Source organism: Lepus europaeus, chromosome 19 (genome assembly GCF_033115175.1).
Source record: "Lepus europaeus isolate LE1 chromosome 19, mLepTim1.pri, whole genome shotgun sequence".
Lineage (NCBI taxonomy): Eukaryota > Metazoa > Chordata > Mammalia > Lagomorpha > Leporidae > Lepus > Lepus europaeus.
Genome location: NC_084845.1, coordinates 10,452,045 through 10,475,504, shown reverse-complemented (window position 1 = coordinate 10,475,504; position 23,460 = coordinate 10,452,045). Strand labels below are relative to the sequence as shown.

The 23,460-nt window shown below is 68.7% G+C and overlaps 2 protein-coding genes across 6 annotated transcripts; one reads left to right on the top strand and one right to left on the bottom strand.

The window, feature by feature from the left end:
• The first annotated feature begins 570 nt into the window (after positions 1–570).
• ERFL (ETS repressor factor like) lies at positions 571–4,681 on the top strand. The gene is made up of 5 exons (XM_062177349.1): positions 571–637; positions 3,002–3,236; positions 3,502–3,697; positions 3,788–3,905; positions 4,227–4,681. Exons 1-5 carry the CDS (start codon positions 571–573, stop codon positions 4,679–4,681), a joined length of 1,071 nt encoding a protein of 356 aa, XP_062033333.1.
• Positions 4,682–5,562: 881 nt separating this feature from the next.
• Positions 5,563–22,266, bottom strand: ARHGEF1 (Rho guanine nucleotide exchange factor 1). Of its 5 annotated transcripts, none has more exons than XM_062177347.1 (30): positions 22,161–22,266; positions 19,403–19,448; positions 19,237–19,320; positions 18,857–18,970; positions 17,135–17,233; positions 16,947–16,989; positions 16,530–16,776; positions 16,185–16,214; positions 15,926–16,025; positions 15,710–15,806; positions 15,600–15,635; positions 15,318–15,455; positions 14,670–14,775; positions 11,904–12,071; positions 11,502–11,647; positions 9,528–9,674; positions 9,133–9,215; positions 8,804–8,929; positions 8,607–8,721; positions 8,404–8,504; positions 8,082–8,159; positions 7,816–7,891; positions 7,557–7,724; positions 6,997–7,084; positions 6,817–6,903; positions 6,524–6,600; positions 6,359–6,445; positions 5,987–6,150; positions 5,799–5,899; positions 5,563–5,712 (listed from the first exon to the last, which is right to left on the bottom strand). In XM_062177347.1, exons 2-29 carry the CDS (start codon positions 19,430–19,432, stop codon positions 5,816–5,818), a joined length of 2,919 nt encoding a protein of 972 aa, XP_062033331.1. In that variant the 5' UTR covers positions 19,433–19,448; positions 22,161–22,266; the 3' UTR covers positions 5,563–5,712; positions 5,799–5,815. The 5 variants fall into 5 exon arrangements, with proteins under 5 accessions (XP_062033331.1, XP_062033328.1, XP_062033329.1 ...); XM_062177344.1 differs by having other exon boundaries at positions 19,403–19,500; positions 22,161–22,247; XM_062177345.1 differs by lacking the exon at positions 22,161–22,266 and adding an exon at positions 21,284–21,379 and having other exon boundaries at positions 19,403–19,500.
• Positions 22,267–23,460: the final 1,194 nt, after the last annotated feature.

The window sequence follows — 23,460 nt, the reverse complement described above, 5'->3', positions numbered from 1 at the left end:
GGCAGGGGTCTCGGGGTGAGCAGGTCTGCGGTGAGGGGCTGCCCTGCGGGGCGGGGCGGGTGGCAGACAAGGAGGGCAGGGGCTGAGCCTGCCCCTCCCAGCCCGGCCACTGCCCACTCCGGCCAGCTCTGGGCAGCCGGCCGCCGCAGGAACCCACCGAAGGGAGCCAGCCAGGGGGCCAGCCGGTGGGTGGGGGCGAGAAGACAGGTGTGGGGCGGCCCGAGACAGACGAGAGCCCCGCAGGTCAGGCGGGAGACGGCGGCAGAGCCGTGCGGGCGCGGGCGGGCGGGCGGGCAGCGAGGAGCGCGCAGGGAGGCCGGCGGCGCTGTGGTCAGTGGTCGCGGGCCAGCGGGAGGAAGAGGCTGCGGGAGGAGAGGCTGCGACCGAAGGGACCTGGCGCGGGGCTGGGACAGATGGGGCGCGCGGGCCTGGGGCCGCGAGCGGGAGGGAGCGGGCGGGAGGGGCTGGGGCCAGGCGGGGCGCGGGCCGGGCGCCGGCTGACCCGTGTCTGTTTCTCCCGCCCGCCCCGTCCCTGCCGTCTGTCGCGGCCTCTGCAGGGCCGGCTCCGCCATGGACTGTAGCTGCGTCTCCGACCTGCTCTTCGCCCCGCCCGCCCTGCCGGCTCTCTGGACCCCCGGTAACTGGCCCGGACCTCCCCCACCCCTCCCCAGGCCCGCCCCGGGGAGCCGCACGCCCTTCTCTGTATCCCTGTGTGTGTCACTCTTGTCCGTCCGTGCGTGACTGCGTCCCCCCCGCTCTCGGTCGGAGCCCCCTGAATAAACCTCTTCATGAAAAACTTGGCGAACAACTTGAGGGCCAGATTTCCCTGCCACCCGCCTGCTGGGGGAGAAGCGGGGTGTCTGTGGGCGGGAGGGGGCGGGCGGAGGTCAGAGAGGATGCAGGTGCCGGGTCCTGGGTCTCTCCTCTGGCACCTCCCAGCCGCTCCTACCCACCCTTGCTCTGTGGGAGCTGGGGCCAGGCTGGACAGAGGGACACACAAGAATGCACAGGCAGCCCGAGCCGGGAGTGTAGCTTGCTGGAGTGGGTGCTCTGAGCTGGAAGAGGGCAGAGGGGCCGGCTTGGGTGGGCATGTGAGCTCCAGTCACACGCTGCACAGGAGATACTGTGTGCACACCCATGCCTGCATGTGAGAGGGCGAGCCTGGGGCTGCGTACCTGGTTGTCTGGGGTCTCCCCTCGGAGTGTGTCCCTGCGTCATTGGAGTGTTTCTGGAGGAGGGGGCCGTACTGGGAGCTGTGTGCCCAGCTGCTGCCTGCCTTTGTGTGAGCTCGTGTGTCTGCTTGTACGTGCACATCGGAGCCACCTGTGCATCTCTGGGCTGGACCTGTGGACGGGGGTGTCCGCCGGGTCACCCTCACCTTTCCCCAGGTCTGTCACGTGCGTGGTGTGTGGCAGTCCGGATGGGCATCGCCACGCATTTAGGGTTGTGTGGGTGGACGCGTCCTGGGTTCCGTGTCCCTGTGTACGAAGAGCACTGGGGACCATCACTACACGTGTGCAGCTGCTGCCGAGGTTGGGGTCCTGGTTCTGGCTCTGGGTCTCCGTAGGTGCCACACATCTGAGCGTGTGCGTCCCAGGACAGGTGTTTCTGGGGTGGCTGTCGTATTGTCAAGCTGGGGTCCTGCGGGTGTCTGACACAGCCACTTTCCCCGGAGGATGTGTTCTGGGTGTGGAGTGGGCTGGAGTCTGAGCTCTGTCATCTGTGCTGAGAAAGGCCCCCGAAGAGTCGAGACGGAAACGATCCCTTCGGGGAGAAAGCCGGTATCAGCACCCACTTCTACACGCCACTCCTCGCCTCCCGCCTCTGAAATGCTAGGAAGCCGAGACAGCCAGGAGCTGTGCTGTGGCCATGCAGTCGGTGGATGCGGGCACCCTGGTCTCTCGGCTGAGCCCCAAGTCCCAGGGGACACCCTCCCTGGCCTCCTTCCCTTCCGGGCAGCCCTCGGCTCGTTAGACTAACCCTGCTGCCTGCTCGCACGTGGGTCTGGGGTCTCCGAGATGTGGCATAGGAGCAGGTACAGAAGCTGGACCCCCAGCCTGAGCCTGTGGATGGGGGGCACCTCTGGTGTTCTGTGGACAGTGGGGCCCAGGGTGCCCTGCCGGGTGGGAGGTGTGTGATGCTGCGGGGGCCGGGGTGTGAGTGCTGGGGCAGGCAGGTTGCTCTGCTGCAGTGTCGCCTGGGTGTCCCCCTGCTGCGTGTGTACCTGGGGACTGGGGGGGTCTTGGTGCCACATTCACCGTCTCCATCACACTGTGTTCTTTGGGCTCCTGTCTCCTTATGCAGTTGTGTGGTTAGGGTCCGTGTTCTGAGGGGGCCTCAGATATGCTTGTGTGTGTTGTGATGGGTGCCACTTGGCTGGCAGAGACGACCTGGCCCAGGTCTAGGCCACCCCCTGGGAGTGTGGCACTTGGGTGGGTGAGGGGATGTCTGTGGCATGCCACCTGCCACGGGCATCCCAGTGTGCACACATGCACAAGCTCACAGGTGCATATACACAGCCTGTTCTAGACGGTGCTCTCACACACCTGAGCACACATACAAGGGGACGTGGGGTGTGAGGGAGAGACAGGAAGAAGCAGGGACGCTGATGTGCACACGGGCCAGTCAGCTTGCGCCAGCCTAGGGTCCGTGGGGATGGGGCGCGGTTTGGGGAACGGGAAGATGGAATAGGAGGTGAAAGACAGGGAGACTGCCAAAGCCAGGGGAGGCTCGGGGGGGGGGGGCAGCAGAGAGGGGCTCCGCCTCTGGAGGGGTCCTTGCCCTCCATCCACTGGCCCCTCCCACCTTTCTGGGGGCTGGGGTCAGGCTGCACAGTCCCTGGATCCTCACCCACTGTTTGGATAATCTGGGGACTGGACTGCGGGAATGAGGTCAACAATGCCTGAGGCTGCTGCTCCTGAGTCCAGGGCCAGGGCAGGACGGGAGACCTCACAGGTCCCACAGCCGGAGCCTCGCCACACTCCCTGCCTCCCCTCCCCAGGGTTCGCCTTCCCGGACTGGGCCTACAAGCCGGAGTCGTCCCCCGGCTCCAGGCAGATCCAGCTGTGGCACTTCATCCTGGAGCTGCTGCAGAAGGAGGAGTACCAGGGCGTCATCGCCTGGCAGGGGGACTACGGGGAGTTCGTCATCAAGGACCCGGACGAGGTGGCCCGGCTCTGGGGCATCCGCAAGTGCAAGCCGCACATGAACTATGACAAGCTGAGCCGGGCCCTGCGGTGAGGAGGGGCTGGGGCCCGGACCCCCAGCCTGCCCCCTCCCGCCTCACTGTCCCGGGGCACCCCACCCCTGGGAGCCCTCCCTCCCCATCCCCTGCACCCAGGGCGGGACCCCAGCTCCTGCCGCACCCCTTCCTTGCCCTAGGCACTTGGTTAGGGGACTTCTGGGTGCCTCTACTTCCCCAGGCTGCTACACCCGAAACCCTGCTCGGGGCACCCCATGGCCCCTAGGGCCCCCAGCACCCTCCCGATCCTCTCCCTGCAGCTACTACTACAACAAGCGCATCCTCCACAAGACCAAAGGGAAGAGGTTCACCTACAAGTTCAACTTCAGCAAAGTCGTGCTTGTCAATTACCCACTGCTGGATGTGGCCGCGGCTGCCACTGGATCCCCACTCCTGTTGACCCCCAGCCCCTTTGGGGGGACCCCTGGGCCAGATGCTCCTCCCCTCACCCCTGAGGTGAGTCTGGATAGCGGTGTCCCCCGGGCCGTGAGCACCCTGGGGAGGGGTGGCGAGTCTGAGCTGTGCCGCCTCCACTTCCCTCTCCAGACCCTGCAGACCCTGTTCTCTGCCCCACGCCTGGGAGAGCCGGGGGCCCGGACACCCCTGTTCACCCCCGAGACGGACAAGCTGCGTCTGGACAGCCCTTTCCCGTTCCTGGGCTCTGGTGAGAACCCAGGGAGTGCTCAAGATGCCGGGGGAAGTGCTGTGTGTCTGAGGGGAGAGGATACGGGAGGGAGGCCCAGGGCGAGGTTGTGTACCCGTGCAGGTGCGTGCCTGTGTAGCCAGAGTGGCAGGGACCTGAGGGACCACCCTGGGAGGGCTTTGGGGCCCTGAGGGAGCAGGAGTCAAGTGGGGGAGGGGAGGAGACGGAGTGGGAAGGACAAGGGGAGGCCACGTGGAGTCGGGTGGGGACGCTGCACCCTCACTAGCCTGAGTAGGTCCCGGTGCTGGAGCGGCCCAGCCTGACCCACCCCATCCTCCCCAGGTGCCACCGGCTATTCCAAGCCCCCCGGCCTGCTGGGCCCCTACGGCCGCGCCTTTCCTGAGTACCCCTGGAACTTTAACCCATACCTCGCGGGCCCTTTCCCCAAACTGCCCCCGTCTCTATACCCCCCGCACTTCTACCCCAACCCTCTGGCCACTTCCCTCGGCCACCTGCCCTCGGCAGGGGCAGGCGCGGGTGGAGGCCCGGCAGCTGCGCCCCTGCTGGCTGCCACAGGGGAGAGCCTGGGTCCCGAGCGTCCCTCGGGCCTGGCAGCGGGCCCCCGCCTGGCGCTGCCAGGGGCCGGGGGGCCGGAGGCGGGGCTGGGCGGGAAGGAGGACAGCGACTCGGAGCTGGAGATCACAGACGTCAGCGGCTGCAGCTCCGACAGCGAGGGCGACGAGGGCCTCCCGGTGCCCCCCAAGGCCAAGGCAGGCAAAGGGGGTGCTGGCAGCTGAGCAGGCGCAGGCCCAAGGATTCTGCGAGGCGGGGCCCTGGGCGGCTGCACCTGCAGCCTGTTCTGTTTGCTGTGTCCTCGATGCCCACCAAGACCCAGGCCTGGCCCTCGGCCCCCTCCCCGGGCTGGGCCCGTCACTGCCCCAGTCTCCTTCCCCAGCCCCCTGCAGAGGGGAGGGAGCATGACAGCCTCCAGCCCTCTCCCCAGGCTCCACAGTTGGAGGGGGTCCCCGCCTGGCCCTGCTCCCCAAGTGCAATACGGCGCCAGCCTCCCCGCCCTCCCCGTGCTGTGACCCGCGTGCTTGTGCGGCCGTGTCTCTGACCCCCTGTGCCCTGTGTCCTCCTCACCTTTCCCGACAGGCCTCCCTGGGACAGGGAGCTCAGAGCAATAACCCCGCCCCCAGCCCCAGCCCAGGAGGGGCCCCCTCCCCACCAGCTGCCCGTGAACCCCTACAGCCACCTCCAGAGAGTTTACTACAAAAATAAAAGAAGAGTGAGAAGTGGGGCGCCCAGTGTGGTGGGTGCGGAGGTGGGAGGGGCTGGGTAAGGGCTACGGGGGGGCCCCCCTCCTGCCCACCGCGGGTTGCCCGGGGAGTTAAGTGTTGAAGGAATGGACAGGTGGAGGGGCAGACCCGGGGAGTGGATGTCAGTCTGCAGGGGCCCGGGTACCACACCCAGCCGCGAGCTCACAGGCAGTCTCTCCTTAGATAATATATATTAAAAAATAGACCTCCAATTCCGGGTATAAAAACAGAGCAAGGCACTTGGGGGTGGGGGATGGGGCGGCCCCCACAGGCAATACTGAGACGGCCCGGGAAAGGGGGTCGCGATGACGCCCCTGGAACGAAGCCCTGAGTCCCCCAAGCGGAAGGTGGGGGGCAGAAAGAGGGAGGCGGGAACCCCAGCCGGCCCCTCCCCCTTGTGGCCCCAAGGCGCCGGCTCCCTCTGCTCAGGCCTGGGCGCGAGGCGCTACGGCAGCTGCGTGGGGGCGGCCCCTCCTGTCCTCTCCCGCATTCCTGTTCTTGAGAAAGGCCTGTGGGGGGCGGAGAGGCAGGGTCAGGAGAGGGAGGACCGCAGCGGGGGCGCCTCCCTGCCCGCTGTGGCCAGGCCCCCACTCACCTGCCTGGGCGGGGTCCTCAGGTGCAGCCCGGCTGGGGCACGGGGTTCCCCCCGAGCTGAGACAAGACGGGCCGCAGGCGGCACATTTCCTCCTCCAACTCCTGCGGGGGGGGGGGGCGGTCAGTGAGAGGGGCCCTTCCCCCTGCCACCCCCCCCGCCGGCTCAGCCCCCGCCGGGCCCCCACGCACCTCCAGCTGCCGGAGGGTCTCCTCCAGGCTGAGCAGCTTCTCCTGGATGTCCTGGGTCTGCGGGGGGCTCAGGGGGCCACCCCCGGGGCCTCCCTCCTCCTCGCGGGGAGGCCCCGCCCCGCTGTCTCCCTCCGCGGGACACAGGAGCTGTTTCAGGTTCAGCACTGGCGGGGGTGGACGGGACAGAGTCAGGCACCCGTGGGGGGGGGCCCACGGGGGCGGGGGCGGGGGGCTCAGGACAGGTGTGCGGGGTGAAGGGAACTGAGCAGGAGGGGAGCAGGCTGCGGGAGGGGAGGGGCTCGGGTGGGCCTGACTGGGCGGGGACACAGTGTGGCTGGGGCCACCCCGGACACAGGGCCAGGCCTGGGTTACCTTTCTGAAGGGCCGTGGCTGCAAGCTGGCCCTCGGGGCCCGGGCGGCTGAAGGGCAGGAGGTCACCGAGGAGTCTCTCAGTCCGGGCTGGGGGGGGAACAGGAGGGCGCTCAGCTTGCGCCTCCCCCGCCCCCGCCCGGCCCCCCCAGGCACCCTGGGCCTCACCGGTCTCGCCGTCAGGGGGCGGCATCTCTCGGCTGCCGTTGCCGTTCTCAGAGTTGCTGAGCAGGGGCTCTCGCATGCTGGGGGAGAAGCGCTGGGTGACCCCAGGCTCGCGGCCCCAGGAGGGGGCAGGGGCAGGGAGAGAGCCGGAGGTGGGGAGGCGGGGAGGCCAGGAGACAGACAGAGAGGCCCGGAGGCAGCAGACAGATGGGCCGTGTGGGCTGGGCACAGCCATGGCCGCACACAGGGCTGGGGCGCTGCTCTGGGACTTGCAGGGAAGCCACCCGGCCCCTCACCTGCTCGGGCTGGGTCGGGACTTCGGGCGAGAAGCAGGGGCAGGGACCTTCAGGGAGCCGGCAGTCTCGGTGATGAGCGTGCACCAGCTGGGGAGACAGGCCGAGCCCCAGGGCCCTCAGAACCCCCGGAGCCTGGCACGGGGCTTCCCACCGCCCTGAGCCCCCGGGGAGAGCCCTCACTTCTTCCGCTCGGACACAGTCTGCGCCACCAGCTCGTATATCTGGGCCTCCTGGTCCCAAGTAAAAATGACATAGAAGGCTTTGTGATCTGCAGCGGGAGGGGAGACAGGGCTCAGAGCTGGGGTCCCCCAGCGCATACCCCTCCGCAAAGCTCCCACAGCTCACACCCCTCACTGCCTGCTAACACCTAGGGTCCCCCATGCCCCCTCACAGATCACGCAGCCAATTCCCGCCTGGCGCAACCAGGAAGTCCCTTCAGCTGCCCGCCATCCAGCGCTCCCACCGGCCCTGGGGCAGCTTCTGGGCGTGGCTTCCGTCCCTGCTCCCTCCAGCTCCCCACGTGGCAGCACCAGGCCTGCAGGGCGGCTCCCCCCTCTCCCGCTCTGCCTCAGTAAAACCCACACCCGGCCACGCCCCTCACCCAGACCAAGCCCTAGCCTGGCCCCGCCCACCCATCTCGGGAACGCCTCCGGCCCCGCCCCCTCGCCCAGACCACGCCCTCCCTTGCCCTGCTCTGAGGACTGCCCTGGGCCAGCCCAGCGCGCTGGGCGCTCGCTCACCGGTGGCCACCTCGCGGGTCATGGCGGACGTGAGCCGCAGCACGGGCCGCAGCATGGTCTTGCCGTCCGGCGTGGGCGTCAGCGTCCGGCTGTGGGACTTGAGCAGCAGCCGCTCGTCTTGGCGCTGCAGCAGCAGCAGGAGGTCGTCCAGCAGCAGCACGTGCACCTCTGGGGGAGGCCGGCGGCCACTCAGCACCGGCCCGCCCGGCCCCACGCGCGCCCCTGCCCGCACGTGCGCCCGCACTGCCTCCCCGCTCACCCACAGCCTTGTCCTTCGTCACCCGCCACGTCAGCGGCCCTTCATGGATCAGCTTCTTCCGGGTGATGTCCAGGTTCTGGGGCGGGAGGGGGATGGTTGGTGCCAGAGAGGGGAAGGCAGGGGACGGCGGGGGTGGCCGTGGGGGCGACTGCCAGCGGGGTCTTGGTGGGCAGTCACTGGGAATGAGGTGGGGCTCAGAGCCCCCGGGTGCTGCGTCACATGGGCAGGGTGGGGTGGGGGTTTAAGGCAGGGCAGGGAGGACCCACCTTGAACTCGCTCAGCATGGGGTCGCTGCTCTGCTTCAGGTGGGACAAATCCAGTCGTCGCTGGTAATCCTTGAGCCGCTGGGGCAGGAAGCAAGAGTGTTAGAAACGGGACAGGCCACGCACCGGGGCTGACCCACGGCGACCTCCAGGCGCTAAGCCCAGAGCTGGGCCTGAACCCCAGGGATCCTGGGACGCAGCTGCTGAGGACTGGGCCAACCCCTGAACACACAGCGACCTCGCCTGGGACAAGCCCAGGGCCAGGCCTTACCTCAGGCCGAGGTGGGCTGAGCCTGCCCCAGGCCCTCGCTCCCCCCAGGCTCACCAGCAGGTCCTCCATGTCACGCACGGCTTGGTTGACGTGGTGCAGAATCTCCCGGCAGCACTCGGCCGCCCGCTCCACCTTCTCTCGTTCCGCGGGTTCTTCTGCGGGTGAGCGAGAGGCCAGCCGCCGTGAAGCCCAGCCCTGGGAGCTCCTGGCCAGAGGGAGAGGAGGGAGCGGAGGCCCCGGGCCGGCCCTGCGGGTACCTGTGTTCTGCCCGATGCTCTGCAGCAGCAGGGGGTACTTGGTCAGCCGCTGCATCTCCGTGGGGATCATGTCCTTCAGCTGCAGGCGGCGGCACCGGGGGCGGCTCTCGGCCTCCTGGGGGGAAGCAGTGCTGAGCCGGCCCGAGGCTCGGGCTCTCCTGGGACCTGGGCCCCAGGGTCCGGATCCCGCACCTCACCTGCACAAAGGCACAAAATCGAGGCTCCTTTCGCTGCTTGGCTTTGAGCTGCTCTAAGGCAAAGGACTGGCGGCTGCAGAAGCGGGAGGAGATTTTCTGGAACCAGGAGCCCTCCGCACCATCAAACTATGGCGAGATTTGGGTGAGGGGAGGCGTGTCAGGTGGGAACGGCAAGACCAGGGTCTCGCGAGGGGTGGGAATGGCACCCCGGAGTAGGACAGGCCTGGGGCCAGAGTCCTGGGACTTAGGGGCAGCAGTTCAAGGCCTGGCCCCAGGTCCCTGGCTGGGAGGAGGGGACAGGGTGGGGGTGCTGGGCTGGGCCCCCGCACCCGGGCCAGCAACACGTCTCCGATCTCTTCGATGAGGTAGCCACTGTCTTGCCTCCGCTTCATCAGGCGATCCAAGAACAGGGCTGTGAGGGGCAGAGAGGGGAAGCGGGCGCTCTGTCAGGGCCTGGAAGATTCTGTGTAGGGCCTGGCTGGGAGCAGGTGTGTCTGGGTACGATCCTGGGGACTGGTGTGCCCGTGCCCCACTCTCAGGCGTTTAGATGGTGTCTGTCCCTGTGGGATGTGAGCCCTGGGGGTCCAGGGCGGTGGCCCTGTGCGGGACACAGGCTGCTCGTGGTGGGTGCTCAGGGAGAACGTGCCGGGCCCCAGACCCACAGCACCGAGGCCTCGAAGGAGGCAGCCGGCGGTGGCGCGGAGGGCCACAGCCCTGCACTCACAATGCACCTCGATGAGCTCGTCCAGGCTGGGGAAGATGTTCTGCAGCTCCTCCAGGGGGAAGAAGCCCCCCTCCGCCATGGGCTGGTAGAAGAGGTCGTGCAGCACCCGCAGCATGCGCACGTGGGCTGCCTCCGTCACCAGCAGCTCTGTGGGGCCGAAGCAGGGAGCGTGGCTGGGGAGGGGCCAGAGCTGGGGACGCAGCAGGCTGGGGAGGGGCCGGAGCGGGTGGGCAGTGCTTCCTCGAAGTTGGCAGGGTATGAACCCTCTGCGTGGGGTTGTTTGCCCCCCTTACATAGCCACGGAGGACCCCTCCACCTGCTCCCTTCTCTTCCTGCAGCGCAGCCAGCATGGGTGGCCAGTGGCCCCATCTGCCCGTCACGGGGAAGTCCTAGGCAAAGCTGGTCGCCCTGCTGCCCCCCGCCTGCCGCCGTGGTCAGTGTCTAACCGTCCAGCGCTCTGGCTCAATCCCCTCCATGCACAAATACAAGTCAGTGGCCCCAGCTCTAGGCACACCCGGAAGCCCTGGAGACTAAGAGCACGTTGGGTGCTGCACACATGTTGCTGAGAGAACTGCCACGTTGTCTGGTGTGGCAACCCCCGGCCACACGCGCCTCTTCACGTGTAAATTAACTGACATGGAATGCGATCCAAAAGTCCAGTTCTCAGCTGCACCTTCACATTCCACGTGTTCCACAGCGGGAGGTGGCTGGACATTTCTATCATTCCAGAAAGTTCCACCAGAGGGGATTGTTGAGGATTTTATCGTATCCTCCCAAGGATGTGTGGTCCCAAAGTAGTCACCCAGGGCCCTAAAATGTCTGAATGAGTGCCTTTTTGACTGTTAAGCAACGTGTAGGTCAACTCTCAAAGGAGCTGTGGGTAGAGGGGGCGGGGCTTTAGAGGGGGCGGGGCTTTCAGGTTCTACCACCCAGCTCCTTTCCATCAGGAAGCGGAAAGAAAAAAAAATCAAGACGAAAACCACGCACCACTGTCCCTGCCCAGGAGCAAGCCCGGCTGAGCGGTCATCTTCCCAGCTTCTCCCAGTGGGCGCGGGTTCTCCCGCTCTGAGACTACTGAGTCCAGGCTCACAGCAGCCCCTCCCTCTGCACGGCACCACACTAGACACTGCACAGCCCTCAGGTGGGAGCTATGAGCGCCCGCCTCTCACACACACAAGCAATCACTGCTGTCCGTGACACTGGTATTCCCATATGAGCAGCAGTTTGAGTCCTGGCTGCTCCACTTCGGATCCAGTCCCTGCTAATGCGCCTGGGAAAGCAGTGGGGGATGGCCCAAGAGCTTGGGACCCCGCCACCCACTTGGGAGACCCGGATGGAGTTCCAGGGTCCTGGCTTTCAGCCTGGCCCAGCCCTGGCTGTTGCGACATCTGGGGAGTGAACCAGCAGATGGAAGATCTCTGTCTCCCCCTCTCTCACTCTAACTCTGCCTTTCAAATAAATAAATACATCTTAAAAAAAAAAGATGCTTGTTTTGGTACAAAAACTTTTGAAGTCCATGCATATGAGGGACCTTCAAAAATTCATGGAAAACACAGGGGCCCAAGGACTTGGGCCATCTACTGTTTTCCCAGGCCATCAGCAGAGAGCTGGATGGGAAGTAGAGCAGCTGGGACTCGAACCGGCGCCCATATGGGATGCTGGCACTGCAGACGGCAGCTTTACCTGCTATGCCACAGCACTGGCCCTGAGAAACTTATCTTTTAATTCCACTTTCCCACGTAACTTCTTGAAGTTCCCTCACACACCACTTCCATCCCTCCCATCGGCACCGTCTGTGCTGTGCACAGGTTTCTGGAGAGGCCACTGTGCCAGCGACATGCACACCCAGCAGCGGCAGGGCTGCGGTTCACAGGAGCAGCAGTTCTCTGTGGGACCTGGCGGCCCCCACCAAGGTGAACGCCCCCTGCGCCTGTCTGCCTTTGCAGCCGCAGTGGGGGGCAGGGTGGCACTCACCGCTGATGACCTCCTGCCGCTTCACCTGGCTCTTGGGCAGGCTGTGCAGGGTGTCTGGGGGCACGAGCTCGCGCCAGCCAGGGGGCTCTTCCGGTTCCAGCTCCAGTCCTGAGCGCCCCGGCTCGCCCTCATCTCCAGGCTCGGGGCTGTGGACACAGGCCCCGTTAGAAACCCCGCTCAGGGCATCCAGGCGGGAGCCTGTAACTCCGTGGTATCCCACCGCCCTCTGCGGCCCTGGCCTCCGACGTCCCCAGGGTGGCTCCCCTCCCGAGGCCTGTGGCTGCAGCTGCCCTCCGTGGCCTCAGCGTTTGACCGCCATTTCTCCGAGTCCAGCACAAACCCCCGCCCCCTCCCACTCTACCTCTCCAGCTGCCCCAGTGGACAGACGGGGAAGTGACGTACGTGGCTCGTCGGGCAGGGCCAAGCACGGCCGTGGCAGAGCTGGGGTCCATGTCCACGTCGCTCCGGGAACGGCCCCCACCCCGGCCCTTAGCCCCGAGGCTGCCCCGGGAAGGCCGGCGGCGGTCACTCACCCGCAGGCTCTCTGAGCGCCCCAGACGCCCTGAAAGCCTGGACCCCAAGGCCAAGGACAGAGTCAGGTAGAGGCCAGGACAGGGAGAGACCAGGACAGGGAGAGACAGAGGGAGAGACCGGGACAGGGACAGACAGACAGACAGATAGACCAGGACAGGGAGAGACCGGGACAGGGAGAGACAGGGACGGGGATGGGGAGAGACCAGGACAGGGACAGGGAGAGACCAGGACAGGGAGAGACCAGGACAGGGACAGACAGACGGAGAGACCAGGACAGGGGTGGGGACGGACGGGGATGGGGACAGGGACAGACAGACAGAGAGACCGGGACAGGGGTGGGGACGGACGGGGAGAGACCAGGACAGGGAGAGACCAGGACAGGGGTGGGGAGAGACCAGGACAGGGAGAGACTGGGACAGGGACGGGGATGGGGATGGGGAGAGACCAGGACAGGGGTGGGGATGGACGGGGAGAGACCAGGACAGGGAGAGACCAGGACAGGGACAGGGAGAGACCGGGACAGGGAGAGACCGGGACAGGGAGAGACCAGGACAGGGGTGGGGACGGACGGGGATGGGGACAGGGAGAGACAGAGAGACAGGGACAGGGGTGGGGACGGACGGGGACGGGGACGGACGGGGAGAGACCAGGACAGGGAGAGACAGAGAGACCAGGACAGGGATGGGGGTGGGGAGAGACCGGGACAGGGGTGGGGAGAGACAGGGACAGGGACGGGGATGGGGAGAGACAGGGAGTGGGGAGAGACCGGGACAGGGGTGGGGACGGGGAGAGACAGGGACGGGGACGGGGATGGGGAGAGACAGGGACAGGGGTGGGGAGAGACCGGGACAGGGGTGGGGAGAGACCGGGACAGGGACGGGGTGGGGAGAGACAGGGACAGGGGTGGGGACGGGGAGAGACCGGGACGGGGATTAAACATGCAACAGAAGACAGAGGTGTCGCAAAGACTACTGGGATTTTGGGGGTGCTGGGGTGATAGGGCCAGGAAGGAAACTCCAACTTGGCTGGGGGAGGGGAGGGCACCCGGGGGAGCATGGGTCTGGCCCCTCCCCCACTGAGGCAGGGCAGGGGATAGGGAGGGCAGGGTTTCCATACTTAGCTCTTCAACTGGGAGGGAGCCGTCCCTACCCACCCCTCATGGGAGGGATGAAGGGGAGGGGTGGCCATAGGGAGAGGGGAGGGGCTGGGAGAAGTGGGGGAGGGGCTAGCCCTCCCCCCACCCAGAGCCCAGGCACCCACCTCTTCCACCTTCTGGGGAGAGAGGGGCACAGGGTCAGCAGTGGGCCTGGGAGGAGCCCATCCCACCTCCCCACACCCACCAAGGGGTCCCCAAAGCAGCAGCACAAGGACGGGCAGGGGGCAGAGCCCCCCCACAGTGAGGGGGACAGGGCCCCCGGGCGTGGAGCGTAGGGCACTGGGGAGGGGGGCACCAGGACCAGGAGCGGAGCGAGGCTGCAGGGCCAGGGGCTCAGGAGGGAGAGAAGGGAAGGAAAGGGAGCGGGGCTCGGGCAAGAGGGAGAGGAGGCGGGGGGGGGGGGGGAGACAGGAGCTGGCAGTGAGGAAGAGGAGGGGGGAGGGGGAGGAGGAGGAGGAAGAGGAGGAGATGGCTAGGGCAGTCAGGGAGGGAGAGAACCTGGCCAGATGGGAGGGGCGGGGGGGAACTGGGAGGGAGAGAGGGGAGACAGGAGCTGGCAGCGAGGAAGAGGAGGAAGAGGAGGAGGAGGAGGAGGAGGAGGAGGAGGAGGAGGAGGAGGAGATGGCTAGGGGCAGGCAGGGAGGGAGAGAACCTGGCCAGAGGGGAGGGGCGGGGGGGGAACTGGGAGGGAGAGGGGGGAGACAGGAGCTGGCAGTGAGGAAGAGGAGGAGGAGGAGAAGGAGATGGCTAGGGCAGTCAGGGAGGGAGAGAACCTGGCCAGATGGGAGGGGCGGGGGGGGGGACTGGGAGGGAGAGAGGGGAGACAGGAGCTGAGCTGGCAGTGAGGAAGAGGAGGAGGGGGGGAGGAGGGGGAGGAGGAGGAGGAGGAAGAGGAGGAGACGGCTAGGGGCAGGCAGGGAGGGAGAGAACCTGGCCAGAGGGGAGGGGCGGGGGGGGACTGGGAGGGAGAGAGGGGAGACAGGAGCTGGCAGTGAGGAAGAGGAGGAGGAGGAGGAGGAGGAGGAGGAGATGGCTAGGGGCAGGCAGGGAGGGAGAGAACCTGGCCAGAGGGGAGGGGCGGGGGGGGAACTGGGAGGGAGAGGGGGGAGACAGGAGCTGGCAGCGAGGAAGAGGAGGAAGAAGAGGAGATGGCTAGGGGCAGGCAGGGAGGGAGAGAACCTGGCCAGAGGGGAGGGGCAGGGGGGGGACTGGGAGGGAGAGGGGGGAGACAGGAGCTGGCAGCGAGGAGAAGGAAGAAGAGGAGGAGATGGCTAGGGGCAGGCAGGGAGGGAGAGAACCTGGCCAGAGGGGAGGGGCGGGGGGGGACTGGGAGGGAGAGGGGGGAGACAGGAGCTGGCAGCGAGGAGGAGGAAGAAGAGGAGGAGATGGCTAGGGGCAGGCAGGCGCAGATGCCAGCGGCAATGCCCACGCACCCTCCCCAGCCCCAAATAAGCCCTCCCGGCCCCTGGCCCAGGCACCTCTCCGTGTCAGCACCCTCCTCCGTGCTGTCCAGGGGCGCTGGGGGCTCCAGGCTCACTGGGCCCTGGGGGGGAGGGTCCCCCACCTCCAGGGGGCTGTCAGCACCTGCAGGGGTGGAGAAAGGGGAGCAAGGGCTGGTCTCCACCCTGCCCCACCCCTGCAGGCCTCAAGTGGCCCCTTCTGCGGAGTGGGGGAGGGGAAAGCCACAGTCCAGCAGGTGCTGTGGGCAGCTCTGTTCCTTGGTGGAGGACACGGCCACTAAGACCTCCCTGAGCATGGGTGTGGACAGCTGAGACACGACCCCCCCCCCCCGCCCCGGCTGCAGCCCCCTGTGGAGTGGAGAGAGGCCGGGAGGCCCAGGGGAAAGCATCGAGGGGCGGGAGGTAAGAGAGCAGGGCTGGGACCTGAGGTCAGGCCCAGCCACGCCGCTGTCAGAGCGCCCAGGGCTGAGGGCTGCACAGCCCTAAGGAGCTGAGGGTGGGGCGCTGGGGGCTCATGGCTGGGGGGCCCAGAGTCACTGCTCAGAGGGCTCTGGAAATGGAGCCACACGGCTGACCAGGAGGGGGCGCCGGCACCCAGAGGGAGGGAGGTCTGAGCCAGTTGCGGCCTGGCTGGGAGGCGCTTCCTGCCCGGCCCAGGGAACTCACCGGGCTCCCGGTCTGGGCTGTCCCCAGAAAGCGGGTGCAGAGAGATTCCGGGGGCGTCCTGCCCAGAAGCCCCGGTGCTGCGGTCCCGGGAGGGTACCCCCAGGCCCCCCTTCCGCTCTGTAGGGCCTGGCTTCTCACCTGGGGAGACAGCAGAGGGAGGTGGGGTAATGAAGACAGCAACCCAAGCACAGCCCCGGGGACCCCTCCCCCGCACCAGGAGGCCCCTTTGCCCCCCTCCAGGCCCCCCCCCCCCCCCCCCCGGTTCGCCTGCGCCTGCTTTACCGTCAACCTCGCCTTTGAGGTGCCGCAGGTCTGCAGCTGAAACAAGAGAGCGGGTGGTGAGGTGGGGCGGCCTGGGCAGGGCGGGCTGGCGGGGGCCAGGGCCACCTCACCCTGGGGCTCGCCCCGGTTCCAGCGGGCGGCGTCCAGGATGCTGCTCAGCCCCTTCTTGGTCTTCGGGGGCTCGTCGGACCGCCGGTTCCCCATCATCTGCAGGAAGACGGGGGAGGGGCGCCCGCCTTTGTGAGAAGCCAGCAGAGCGGATTTCCACCGCGGTGGGCGCGGGGTCCCCTGGAGAAGGGGCCGGGCCTGGGGGCTGCGGGAAGCACCTTTTTCCGGAAGAAGTTCCTCCCAGACTTCTTGTCCCCGCTCTTGGTCCGCACCCCAAGATGGCGCATGTACTGGCTGATGGCACTGACCACTGCAGCGCTGTGGGAGGGGACAGTGAGGGCCACAGACCGCGGAGCACGGCCCGGCACCCCCCACCCCACAGCCACTTCCTGTGGGTCTGAGGGAAGATGAGGGGTGCAGTAGGGCAGGGACGTGTCCCCCAGACCCAGGCTCCCAAGCGGTCTCTGAGGTCCTCACCAGCGCTCCTCATCCACGGAGATGGTGTGCCTGCCGGGAGAAGAAGGGAGTTGGAGCCGACCTCCTGAGCCTGGGTTCCTGCACCCAAGCCGCCGGCCCCGGGGACACAGGGGCAACTGAGGGAGGAGGCTCTCTCTCTGATAGGACAGCGGCTGCAAGCACATGTCTGGACCAGGGATAAGACCTGGCAAAGGCAAGGGACTCCCAAAGCCGGGGCAGAGGGAGGAAGGAGCTAAAACCCCAGGGCTGGGGACAGGGGCTAAGACAGGAACCCTGACGCAGCCTGGGGATGGCAGGGGTGCCCTGGTGGTGGAGGGGCGAAGGCCCCCGTCGCCGGTCACTCACTGCATCTCCTCCAGGTGGGCCAGCAGCCGCTCGGCCACATGCCGCTCGCGGGCCACGTAGCTGGCGCGGTCCCGTCCCCCCCAGGCCTCCAGCTGGGCCAGCTCTTGCTCCCAGGGCGTCATGCCCATGAGACGCTTGGAGCGGAAGTCCTCCAGCTGCCGGCCCACGACTGCCTGCTGGCTCTGCACCACGTCCTGCACGAAGCGCCGCTGGACGTCCTCGGCGATGAGGTCAGGCCGCGTGCGATCTGCAGGGACAGCGCAGGGCTGGGGCCTGCAGCTGGGACCCAGGGCCCACCCACCCAGGGCCCTACAGCTTCGCCTCCTGGGGCTGCTGCCCACGAAGGGCGCGGCCTCCCGAGGCCCGGTCCCTGCCAGGCCCTGTCCCTCACCCGGGGAGTCCCCTCTTCTTTCTTACCCAGTTCAAAGGCCACGCTGGGAGGGACCTGCACCCGCAGAACCTGCTCGGGAGACAGAGCAGTGAGGAGGGTGCGGCCAGCAGCGAAGGGGCTGGGGAGGGCCTGGCCGGCAGCGACCCCTCATGGGAAGAAGCCAGCAGGGGAGCGTGGTTCTCGGGGCGCGCGGACACTCGAGGTCGCCTCTTACCGCGGTCTTATCCAGGAAGCTGTGGCAGAAGTCCAGGAACGCCTTCTTGGCCTCTTTCGGGCCCAGTGAGCCCAGCATGTCCGCGTGCAGGCAGCAAAGCTGGGGGAGACGCAGGGCGTGACTCTGCAAAGCCGAGGGGCTGCCCTCCCCTGGCCGCAGGGCTCACACACCACCTCCTCCAGGAAGCACTCTTGGATCCACCCCCAGCCCTGGCCTCCGCACGGCCTCCCCAGGGCTGCCACACGCGTCTCATTTTCTATCCCATGATGCAGTTCTTTGTGCTTCTCAATCCTCAGCATAGCCACGACCACCTCAGCCTGTTCAGTGGTGGGGACCCCCACTGGCCCCAGGAAGTGGCAAAGTGAAGATTTGCGTCTGGGCAGCCGGCCCCCACCCCATCGCCTCTCAATGCCCAGTGTCCTCTCCCCGCCCCGTCACCTCTCCCCGCCTCCTGTGTCCAGTGCACAGCAGGGCTCGGTGCACGAGCTTGGGCAGGAGTGGACCCTCTCCTGAGCGGCCATGCAGCGGGGACCCCCATGTGTGCTGGCTCCTGTGGCACCCTCGCCTGTCCAGTGGCCCGAGGACTCCCCGCGAGGCTTTCTCCACTTTATGCCGTCTCCACGGATCTACAGCCACTCTCCCCTCCCCCAGCGCAGCCAAACTGCAAGAGGCCTGGGCAAGCAGCCCAGGGGCCCGCACCGTTTCTCCACCACTCCCTGAGCTGAGCTGAGGGAGCCGCACGAGGGTAAACCTCAGACCGCACGGAGCCGCCTCTGCCGCCGCGGACAGACTACTGCCGGCGATGCCGGAGCTCTGGCTCAAGCCCTGGCCACTCCACTTCTGATCCGGCTCCCTGCTAAGGCACCGGGGGAATCAGCGGAAGACGGCCCGAGTGCTTGGGCCCCTGCCGCCCACGTGGGAGGCCTGGGTGAAGCTCCTGGCTCCTGGATTTGGCCTGCCCCAGCCCCAAAGTGAAAAAGCAGACAGAACACATCTGTCTCTTTGTTAACTCCGCTTTTTAAAGTCAATAAACCATTTTAAAACAAGACCCTCCTCAGGATGCCAGAGGCTGTGTGGGTCACCCCAGGCAAGCCCCCGACCCTCTGGTCTTAGCTGTCAGCTCAGTCCCTGGGCTGGGGCCAGGGCCAGGGCCGCCGGGCACAGAGGGCAGAGGGCGGTCCCTTTTGAGTACTCGAGGTGTCCTGCTTTCCTGAAGCTGTGGCCTCCTGCCTGTCGGACATCCAGGGCCCCCTGCTAGTCTCCGTCTGAGTTCTCTGGGGGAAGTCACCGCGCGTTCGCATGCGCGCAGTGCCCTGGCCTTCCCAGCTGGTGGCCGGCGCTGGGGCGACAGCTGGTGCTTTGGCCTCTCCCCCCTCAATCCGGACTCTGCAGGGGGTTCTGGACAGTGGCTCCCGGCTCCCCCTGCCCGCCCAGGGGCTGCACGGGGTGGGTTTCTTGCTTGTGCCTTGGGGCTGCCGACGGCCTTCTCCCAGGCTCCAACCCTGACCTATGGATGAGGCCGCTGCCCGGAGGTCCGGATCCTCTCCAGAGTGCACGGGGAGGGCACTGTCACCGATGGTGACGCTGGATGTGGTCCCTGCAAAGCCCGAGGGACCCCCCCCCCCACACCGCCCACCGAGGTTCACGCGGGCGGGCGCTGCCGTGGGTCCTGCTGTGACCCGCCCCGCCCATCTCGCTCCGGAGCGGGGAGGGCGCTCTCACCATGGGTCCCGGCTCGAACTGCAGGGCCACGTGCTGCAGCAGCGCCATCAGGTGGGCGGGGCGCTGCTTCACCTGCTCCAGGCTCTGGAACTGGCTGCTCTGCTCCTCCACGTTCTGGGCCAGGGTTGGGGAGACAGTGGGGGCTGGGCTGTACCCCGCCCCTCCCGCCACCTCCAAGCTGGGCAGGTGGGCAGGAGGAGGCGTGGGACAGGAAGCAGGAGGGATGGGGGGGGGGCAGGGACAGGAGCTGTGGCGGGGTCCCTGAGGATGGGGTGGGGAGGTACCAGGAAGAGGCGAGCAGGAGGTGGGCATGGGAGGCGGCGCGGGGCCACCTGGGGGCTGGGACAGGAGCTCCGCGCCCGCTCCCCACGGCCGCTCACCATCTCCAGGTCATTCTCAAAGTCCTCGTCCTCGGCGCCGATGATGCTGACGGGCGCCAGGCCAGGCCGGGGCGGCCCCGGGGCCTGTGGGAGAGGGGGACGGCTCAGCCCCCGCTGCTCCCCACCTGGCGGCCCGAGGCCCCTCACCCCCGGGCTGCCCACTCACCGCCCCGCGGGCGACCTCTTCCAGCTCCATGGCTCCGTCCGCAGGGCTGGGGGAAGAGGCGGGGAGGCGCGGGCGGGCACTCGGTCACTCGGGGATCCCTGCCCAGGTGCGAAGGTGAGTAAACAGCCCGCCCCAGCCCGGCCTCCGCGGCTCAATGGGGCCTCTGTGTGGCCACAAAGAGCCCTTCAGAGGCCAGCCGGGGCGGGCAGGGCCTGGACCTCTGGGTCAGAGGGACCAGGGGCGGGAGGCTGGCTCCAGAGGGCAAGCGCAGGTCGGGAGGGGAGAGCAGGGGCGCGGGGGGCTCTCCCCCTCTTCTGCGACAGCCCCAGTCAGGATGTTGCCTCCGAACCCACCGGCCCCACTTCCTGTCACAGGAAGTCCCAATGGCAAACCCCCAACCCCACACCGCAGAAGAAACGAAACCAGACCCCCTCCCTCGGGGAGCCCCCCACCCAGAGGCCCTCCTCCCCCTCAGGAAGCTCCTGTGTCCCCGGCCCCCGTGTGTCCGGGCTGCACCTGTGCCCTGCCCAGATCCTCTTCCGGCCGTCGGTCACCCCTCCTCGGGTGGTCTTCCCGACACCCCCCTTCCAGTCTCCGCTGCCCCAAACCCTCCCACCACCACCACGGGCATTAGTCAGGGGTGGGGTGGACCCGGGGGCGGCTCCCTACAGCCCAAAGTTATTTATAACCCAGGACCCGCCCTTCTCCCTCTTCCTGGGCCTCCTCCCTCGCCCACGGCGGCTGTGATCCGGACTGGGCTCACGGCACAAGGACGCTTTCTGGGGTGCCCCAGGGGTCCACCCGAGCAGGCATCGTCGCCAGCCCTGTCCACGGCAGGCGTGGCTGGCTCAGGACTGGGCACTGAAGGCCCACGTCACGTTGCGCCGCAAGGCAGGAAGAGCAGAGTCATGATTTTCTTAAGGAGAGCTGAGCTCACCAGCACCGCTGGAAGTGCTTCTCGGAGTTAAGTCCTGAACCCGCCCGGCTGCTTCCCGCACGGTAGGGGACCTGCCACGGGCCTGGAGGGTCCGCGCTCACCCCAGTGAGGGCAGGGAGCCCCCCGGGGGCGGGGGCACACTCCCCGAGCCCTGCCCGTGGCAAGCACTCAGACGCCTTGACAACAGTATGAACAGCTAACACCTAGGGGGCCGGTCCCCCCACCCTCTGGGCCCAGGGCTGTGACACCGCCAGGTCTTCCCAGATGGCAGCGGGGGTGTGGCCGCTGTGGCCTGGGCAGCACTCAGCGAGGACTGGCAGGTCCAGCGTGTGCTGTGCGGGACGCGGGAGGGGAGGGGGCCCAGGAGGGCGAAGCTGTCCGAGGACGGAGGGGTCCACAGACCGCCTGCGAGGCCCGGGTCCAGCAGAGGGAGCCCTGGGTGCAGGGCCGCGGGGGCTCCTGGCCGGAGCTCAGGATGCGACAGGCATGGAGCGGACGACCCCAGGCCCCCGGGAACCGGGGCGGGCATTACAGGAGCCCTTGGAACTTCAAGTCCGTTCCCTCTGCCACCCGGTGGTCGGTAAGGGACCCGAGGGTCCTGCAGGGAAAGGAGCCGGTTCCCGAGGCCCCCGGGGCGCAGAATTCTACAGGACTCGAGGTGGGTGCGGGGATGTAGTGTATACGCCCCCTACTCAAGGGGATGCTATGGCCACGAGGACCCCACGTCTGTAAGAAGGGGTCTAGGAAGGGGCGCGAGCGCAGGAGACCCTGAGACCTACAGGGGCCGCGGCGGGTCCACACAAGCCCCAGAGCATCCATGGGACGTGGCGGGGCTACACGGGCCTTAAATCCTACAGGGGACGTGGCGGTGTGCACGGCCCGGGATGCTGGGCGGACGCGCAAAATCAGGGTGTGACGCCCGCCGGGGACCGCGCGTCCCTCACCTGCTCCGGGTGGGAAGAGAAGCCCCCGCGGCCGCCGGGACCGAAGCCTCCGCGCGCTGGCTCCGGGATGCCCCCACCCCCGCCGCCGAGTCGCTCTAGCCGCCCCCGAGGCGGCCTGCGCGCCCAGCTCCACTCCTCCCTCCGGCCGCTCTAGCCAGGCTCCTGCCGCGGCGACTCTACTCCTCCTGCCGGCCGCTCTAGCTCTCCGCCGCGCCACGCTGGCCGCACAGGGCCGCTCTGGCCCGCCTTGGAGGGCCGGCGCTTCCGTATCTCCACTGTCCCGTCACTCCGCCGGCCCCGCCCCGCCCCGCCCCCCACCCGGAGGCGCGGAGGCTTCCAGCGCCGCGGTGGAGTGGACACGGGACCTGAGCGGCCCCGGCCCAGAATCCCGGAGCCGGGGGCCGGCCGAACTCCCGCGGCCGCGGCCCCGCGACGCCCCCTCCCCGGGACAGGCGGGGTGACTTGCCACAGTAGCCTCAGTCTTGCCTTCTGCACAGTGGGCGAGCTCTCCGGCTCCCTGCCCTGCGCTTATCTCCCAGGGGATAATGAATGATCCGGAAACCAGCTTCCCAATGCGCCGAGCGGCTTGCAGCTCCACAGCGGCCCACGCCGTGTTTTTCTTTACGAGTGGCCCCGAAGCACGCGGGGTGTTCCACGGGCCACTCCACACGGCCTCTCGCCGGGCTCCTGGGCCTCAGTTTCCCCACCCGCACCCCGGGGCTGACCGCGCGTCCTCCGCCGAGCCGTGGGGAGGCCCGGGACCCGGCCTGGCCCGGCCGCCACCCGCCGGCGGGCGCTCGGCGAGCGAGCTCTCCCTCGGCTCCCTTTCGCAGACGGGAACACTGAGGCGCGGGCCGGGCGGGGCCGGGGTCGGTACCTGAGTCGGCGGCGGCGCCCGAGGTCGGCTCGGCGGTCCGGGCCTGCGTCCCGGCTCCCGCTTCCTGGCTCCGGCGGGGCAGGAAGTCGGCGCGTTTTTTCCGGAGCCCCCGCCCCGCCGCCCCTCCCCGCTTCCTGCCCGCGCCCCGCGCCCGCTCGGCACCTCCGCTTCCTTCCCCTTCTCGCCGGCCGCCCCACCTCCCGGGCCCGGCCCGAACCCGGCCCGGCCCCCGCCCCCGGCCCGAACCCGGCCCGGCCCCCGCCCCCGACCCGAACCCGGCCCGGCCCAACCTCCCCGGCCCCCGCCCCACCACACCCACCTCTGCCCCGGCCCCACCTCCCCGGCCCGAACCCGGCCCCAACCTCCGGCCCGGCCCCCGCCCCACCTCCCTGGCCCCCGCCCCACCACACCTACCTCTGCCCCGGCCCCACCTCCCCGGCCCCACCTCCCCGGCCCCACCTCCCCGGCCCCCACCTCTGGCCCAGCCCCACCGCCCCGGCCCGGCCCGGCCCCCGCCCCACTTACCCGGCCCCACCTCCCCGGCCCGGCCCGAACCCGGCCCGGCCCCCGCCCCACCTCCCCGGCCCCCCCCCCCCGCCCCACCACACCTACCTCTGCCCCGGCCCCACCTCCCGAACCCGGCCCGAACCCGGCCCAGCCCCCGCCCTACTTACCCGGCCCCGCCCCACCTCCCGGGCCCGGCCCGAACCCGGCCCGGCTCCACCTCCCCGGCTCCCGCCCCACTTACCCTGCCCCCGCCCGGGCCCCCGCCCCACCTACCCTGCCCCGGCCCCACCTCCCCGGCCCGAACCCGGCCCGGCTCCACCTCCCCGGCCCCCGCCCCACTTACCCGGCCCCCGCCCCACCTCCCGGGCCCGGCCCGAACCCGGCCCCCACCTCCCCGGCCCCCGCCCCACCACACCTACCTCTGCCCCGGCCCGAACCCGGCCCAGCCCCCGCCCTACTTACCCGGCCCCCGCCCCACCCCACCCCCGGCCCGGCCCCCGCCCTACCTCCCCGGCCCCCGCCCCCCCACACCTACTTCTGCCCCCGCCCCGGCCCCCGCCCCACCTACCCTGCCCCGCCCCGGCCGCGCCTGGTCCGACGACCCCGAACCCTGGGCAGCCCCCCGCCGCTAGCTGGAGGGGCCGGGGTCCGAGCTGCGGCCTGGCCTGCCGGTCCCCCACTGCCCATCTCACGTGGGGTCTCCCCGCCGCCCGCGCTGTCCCTTGGAGCCCCACCTCCGCCCCCACCAAGTCCCTGTGTGGGGCGGGCCCTGCACCCGTCCCTGGTCCCTGCC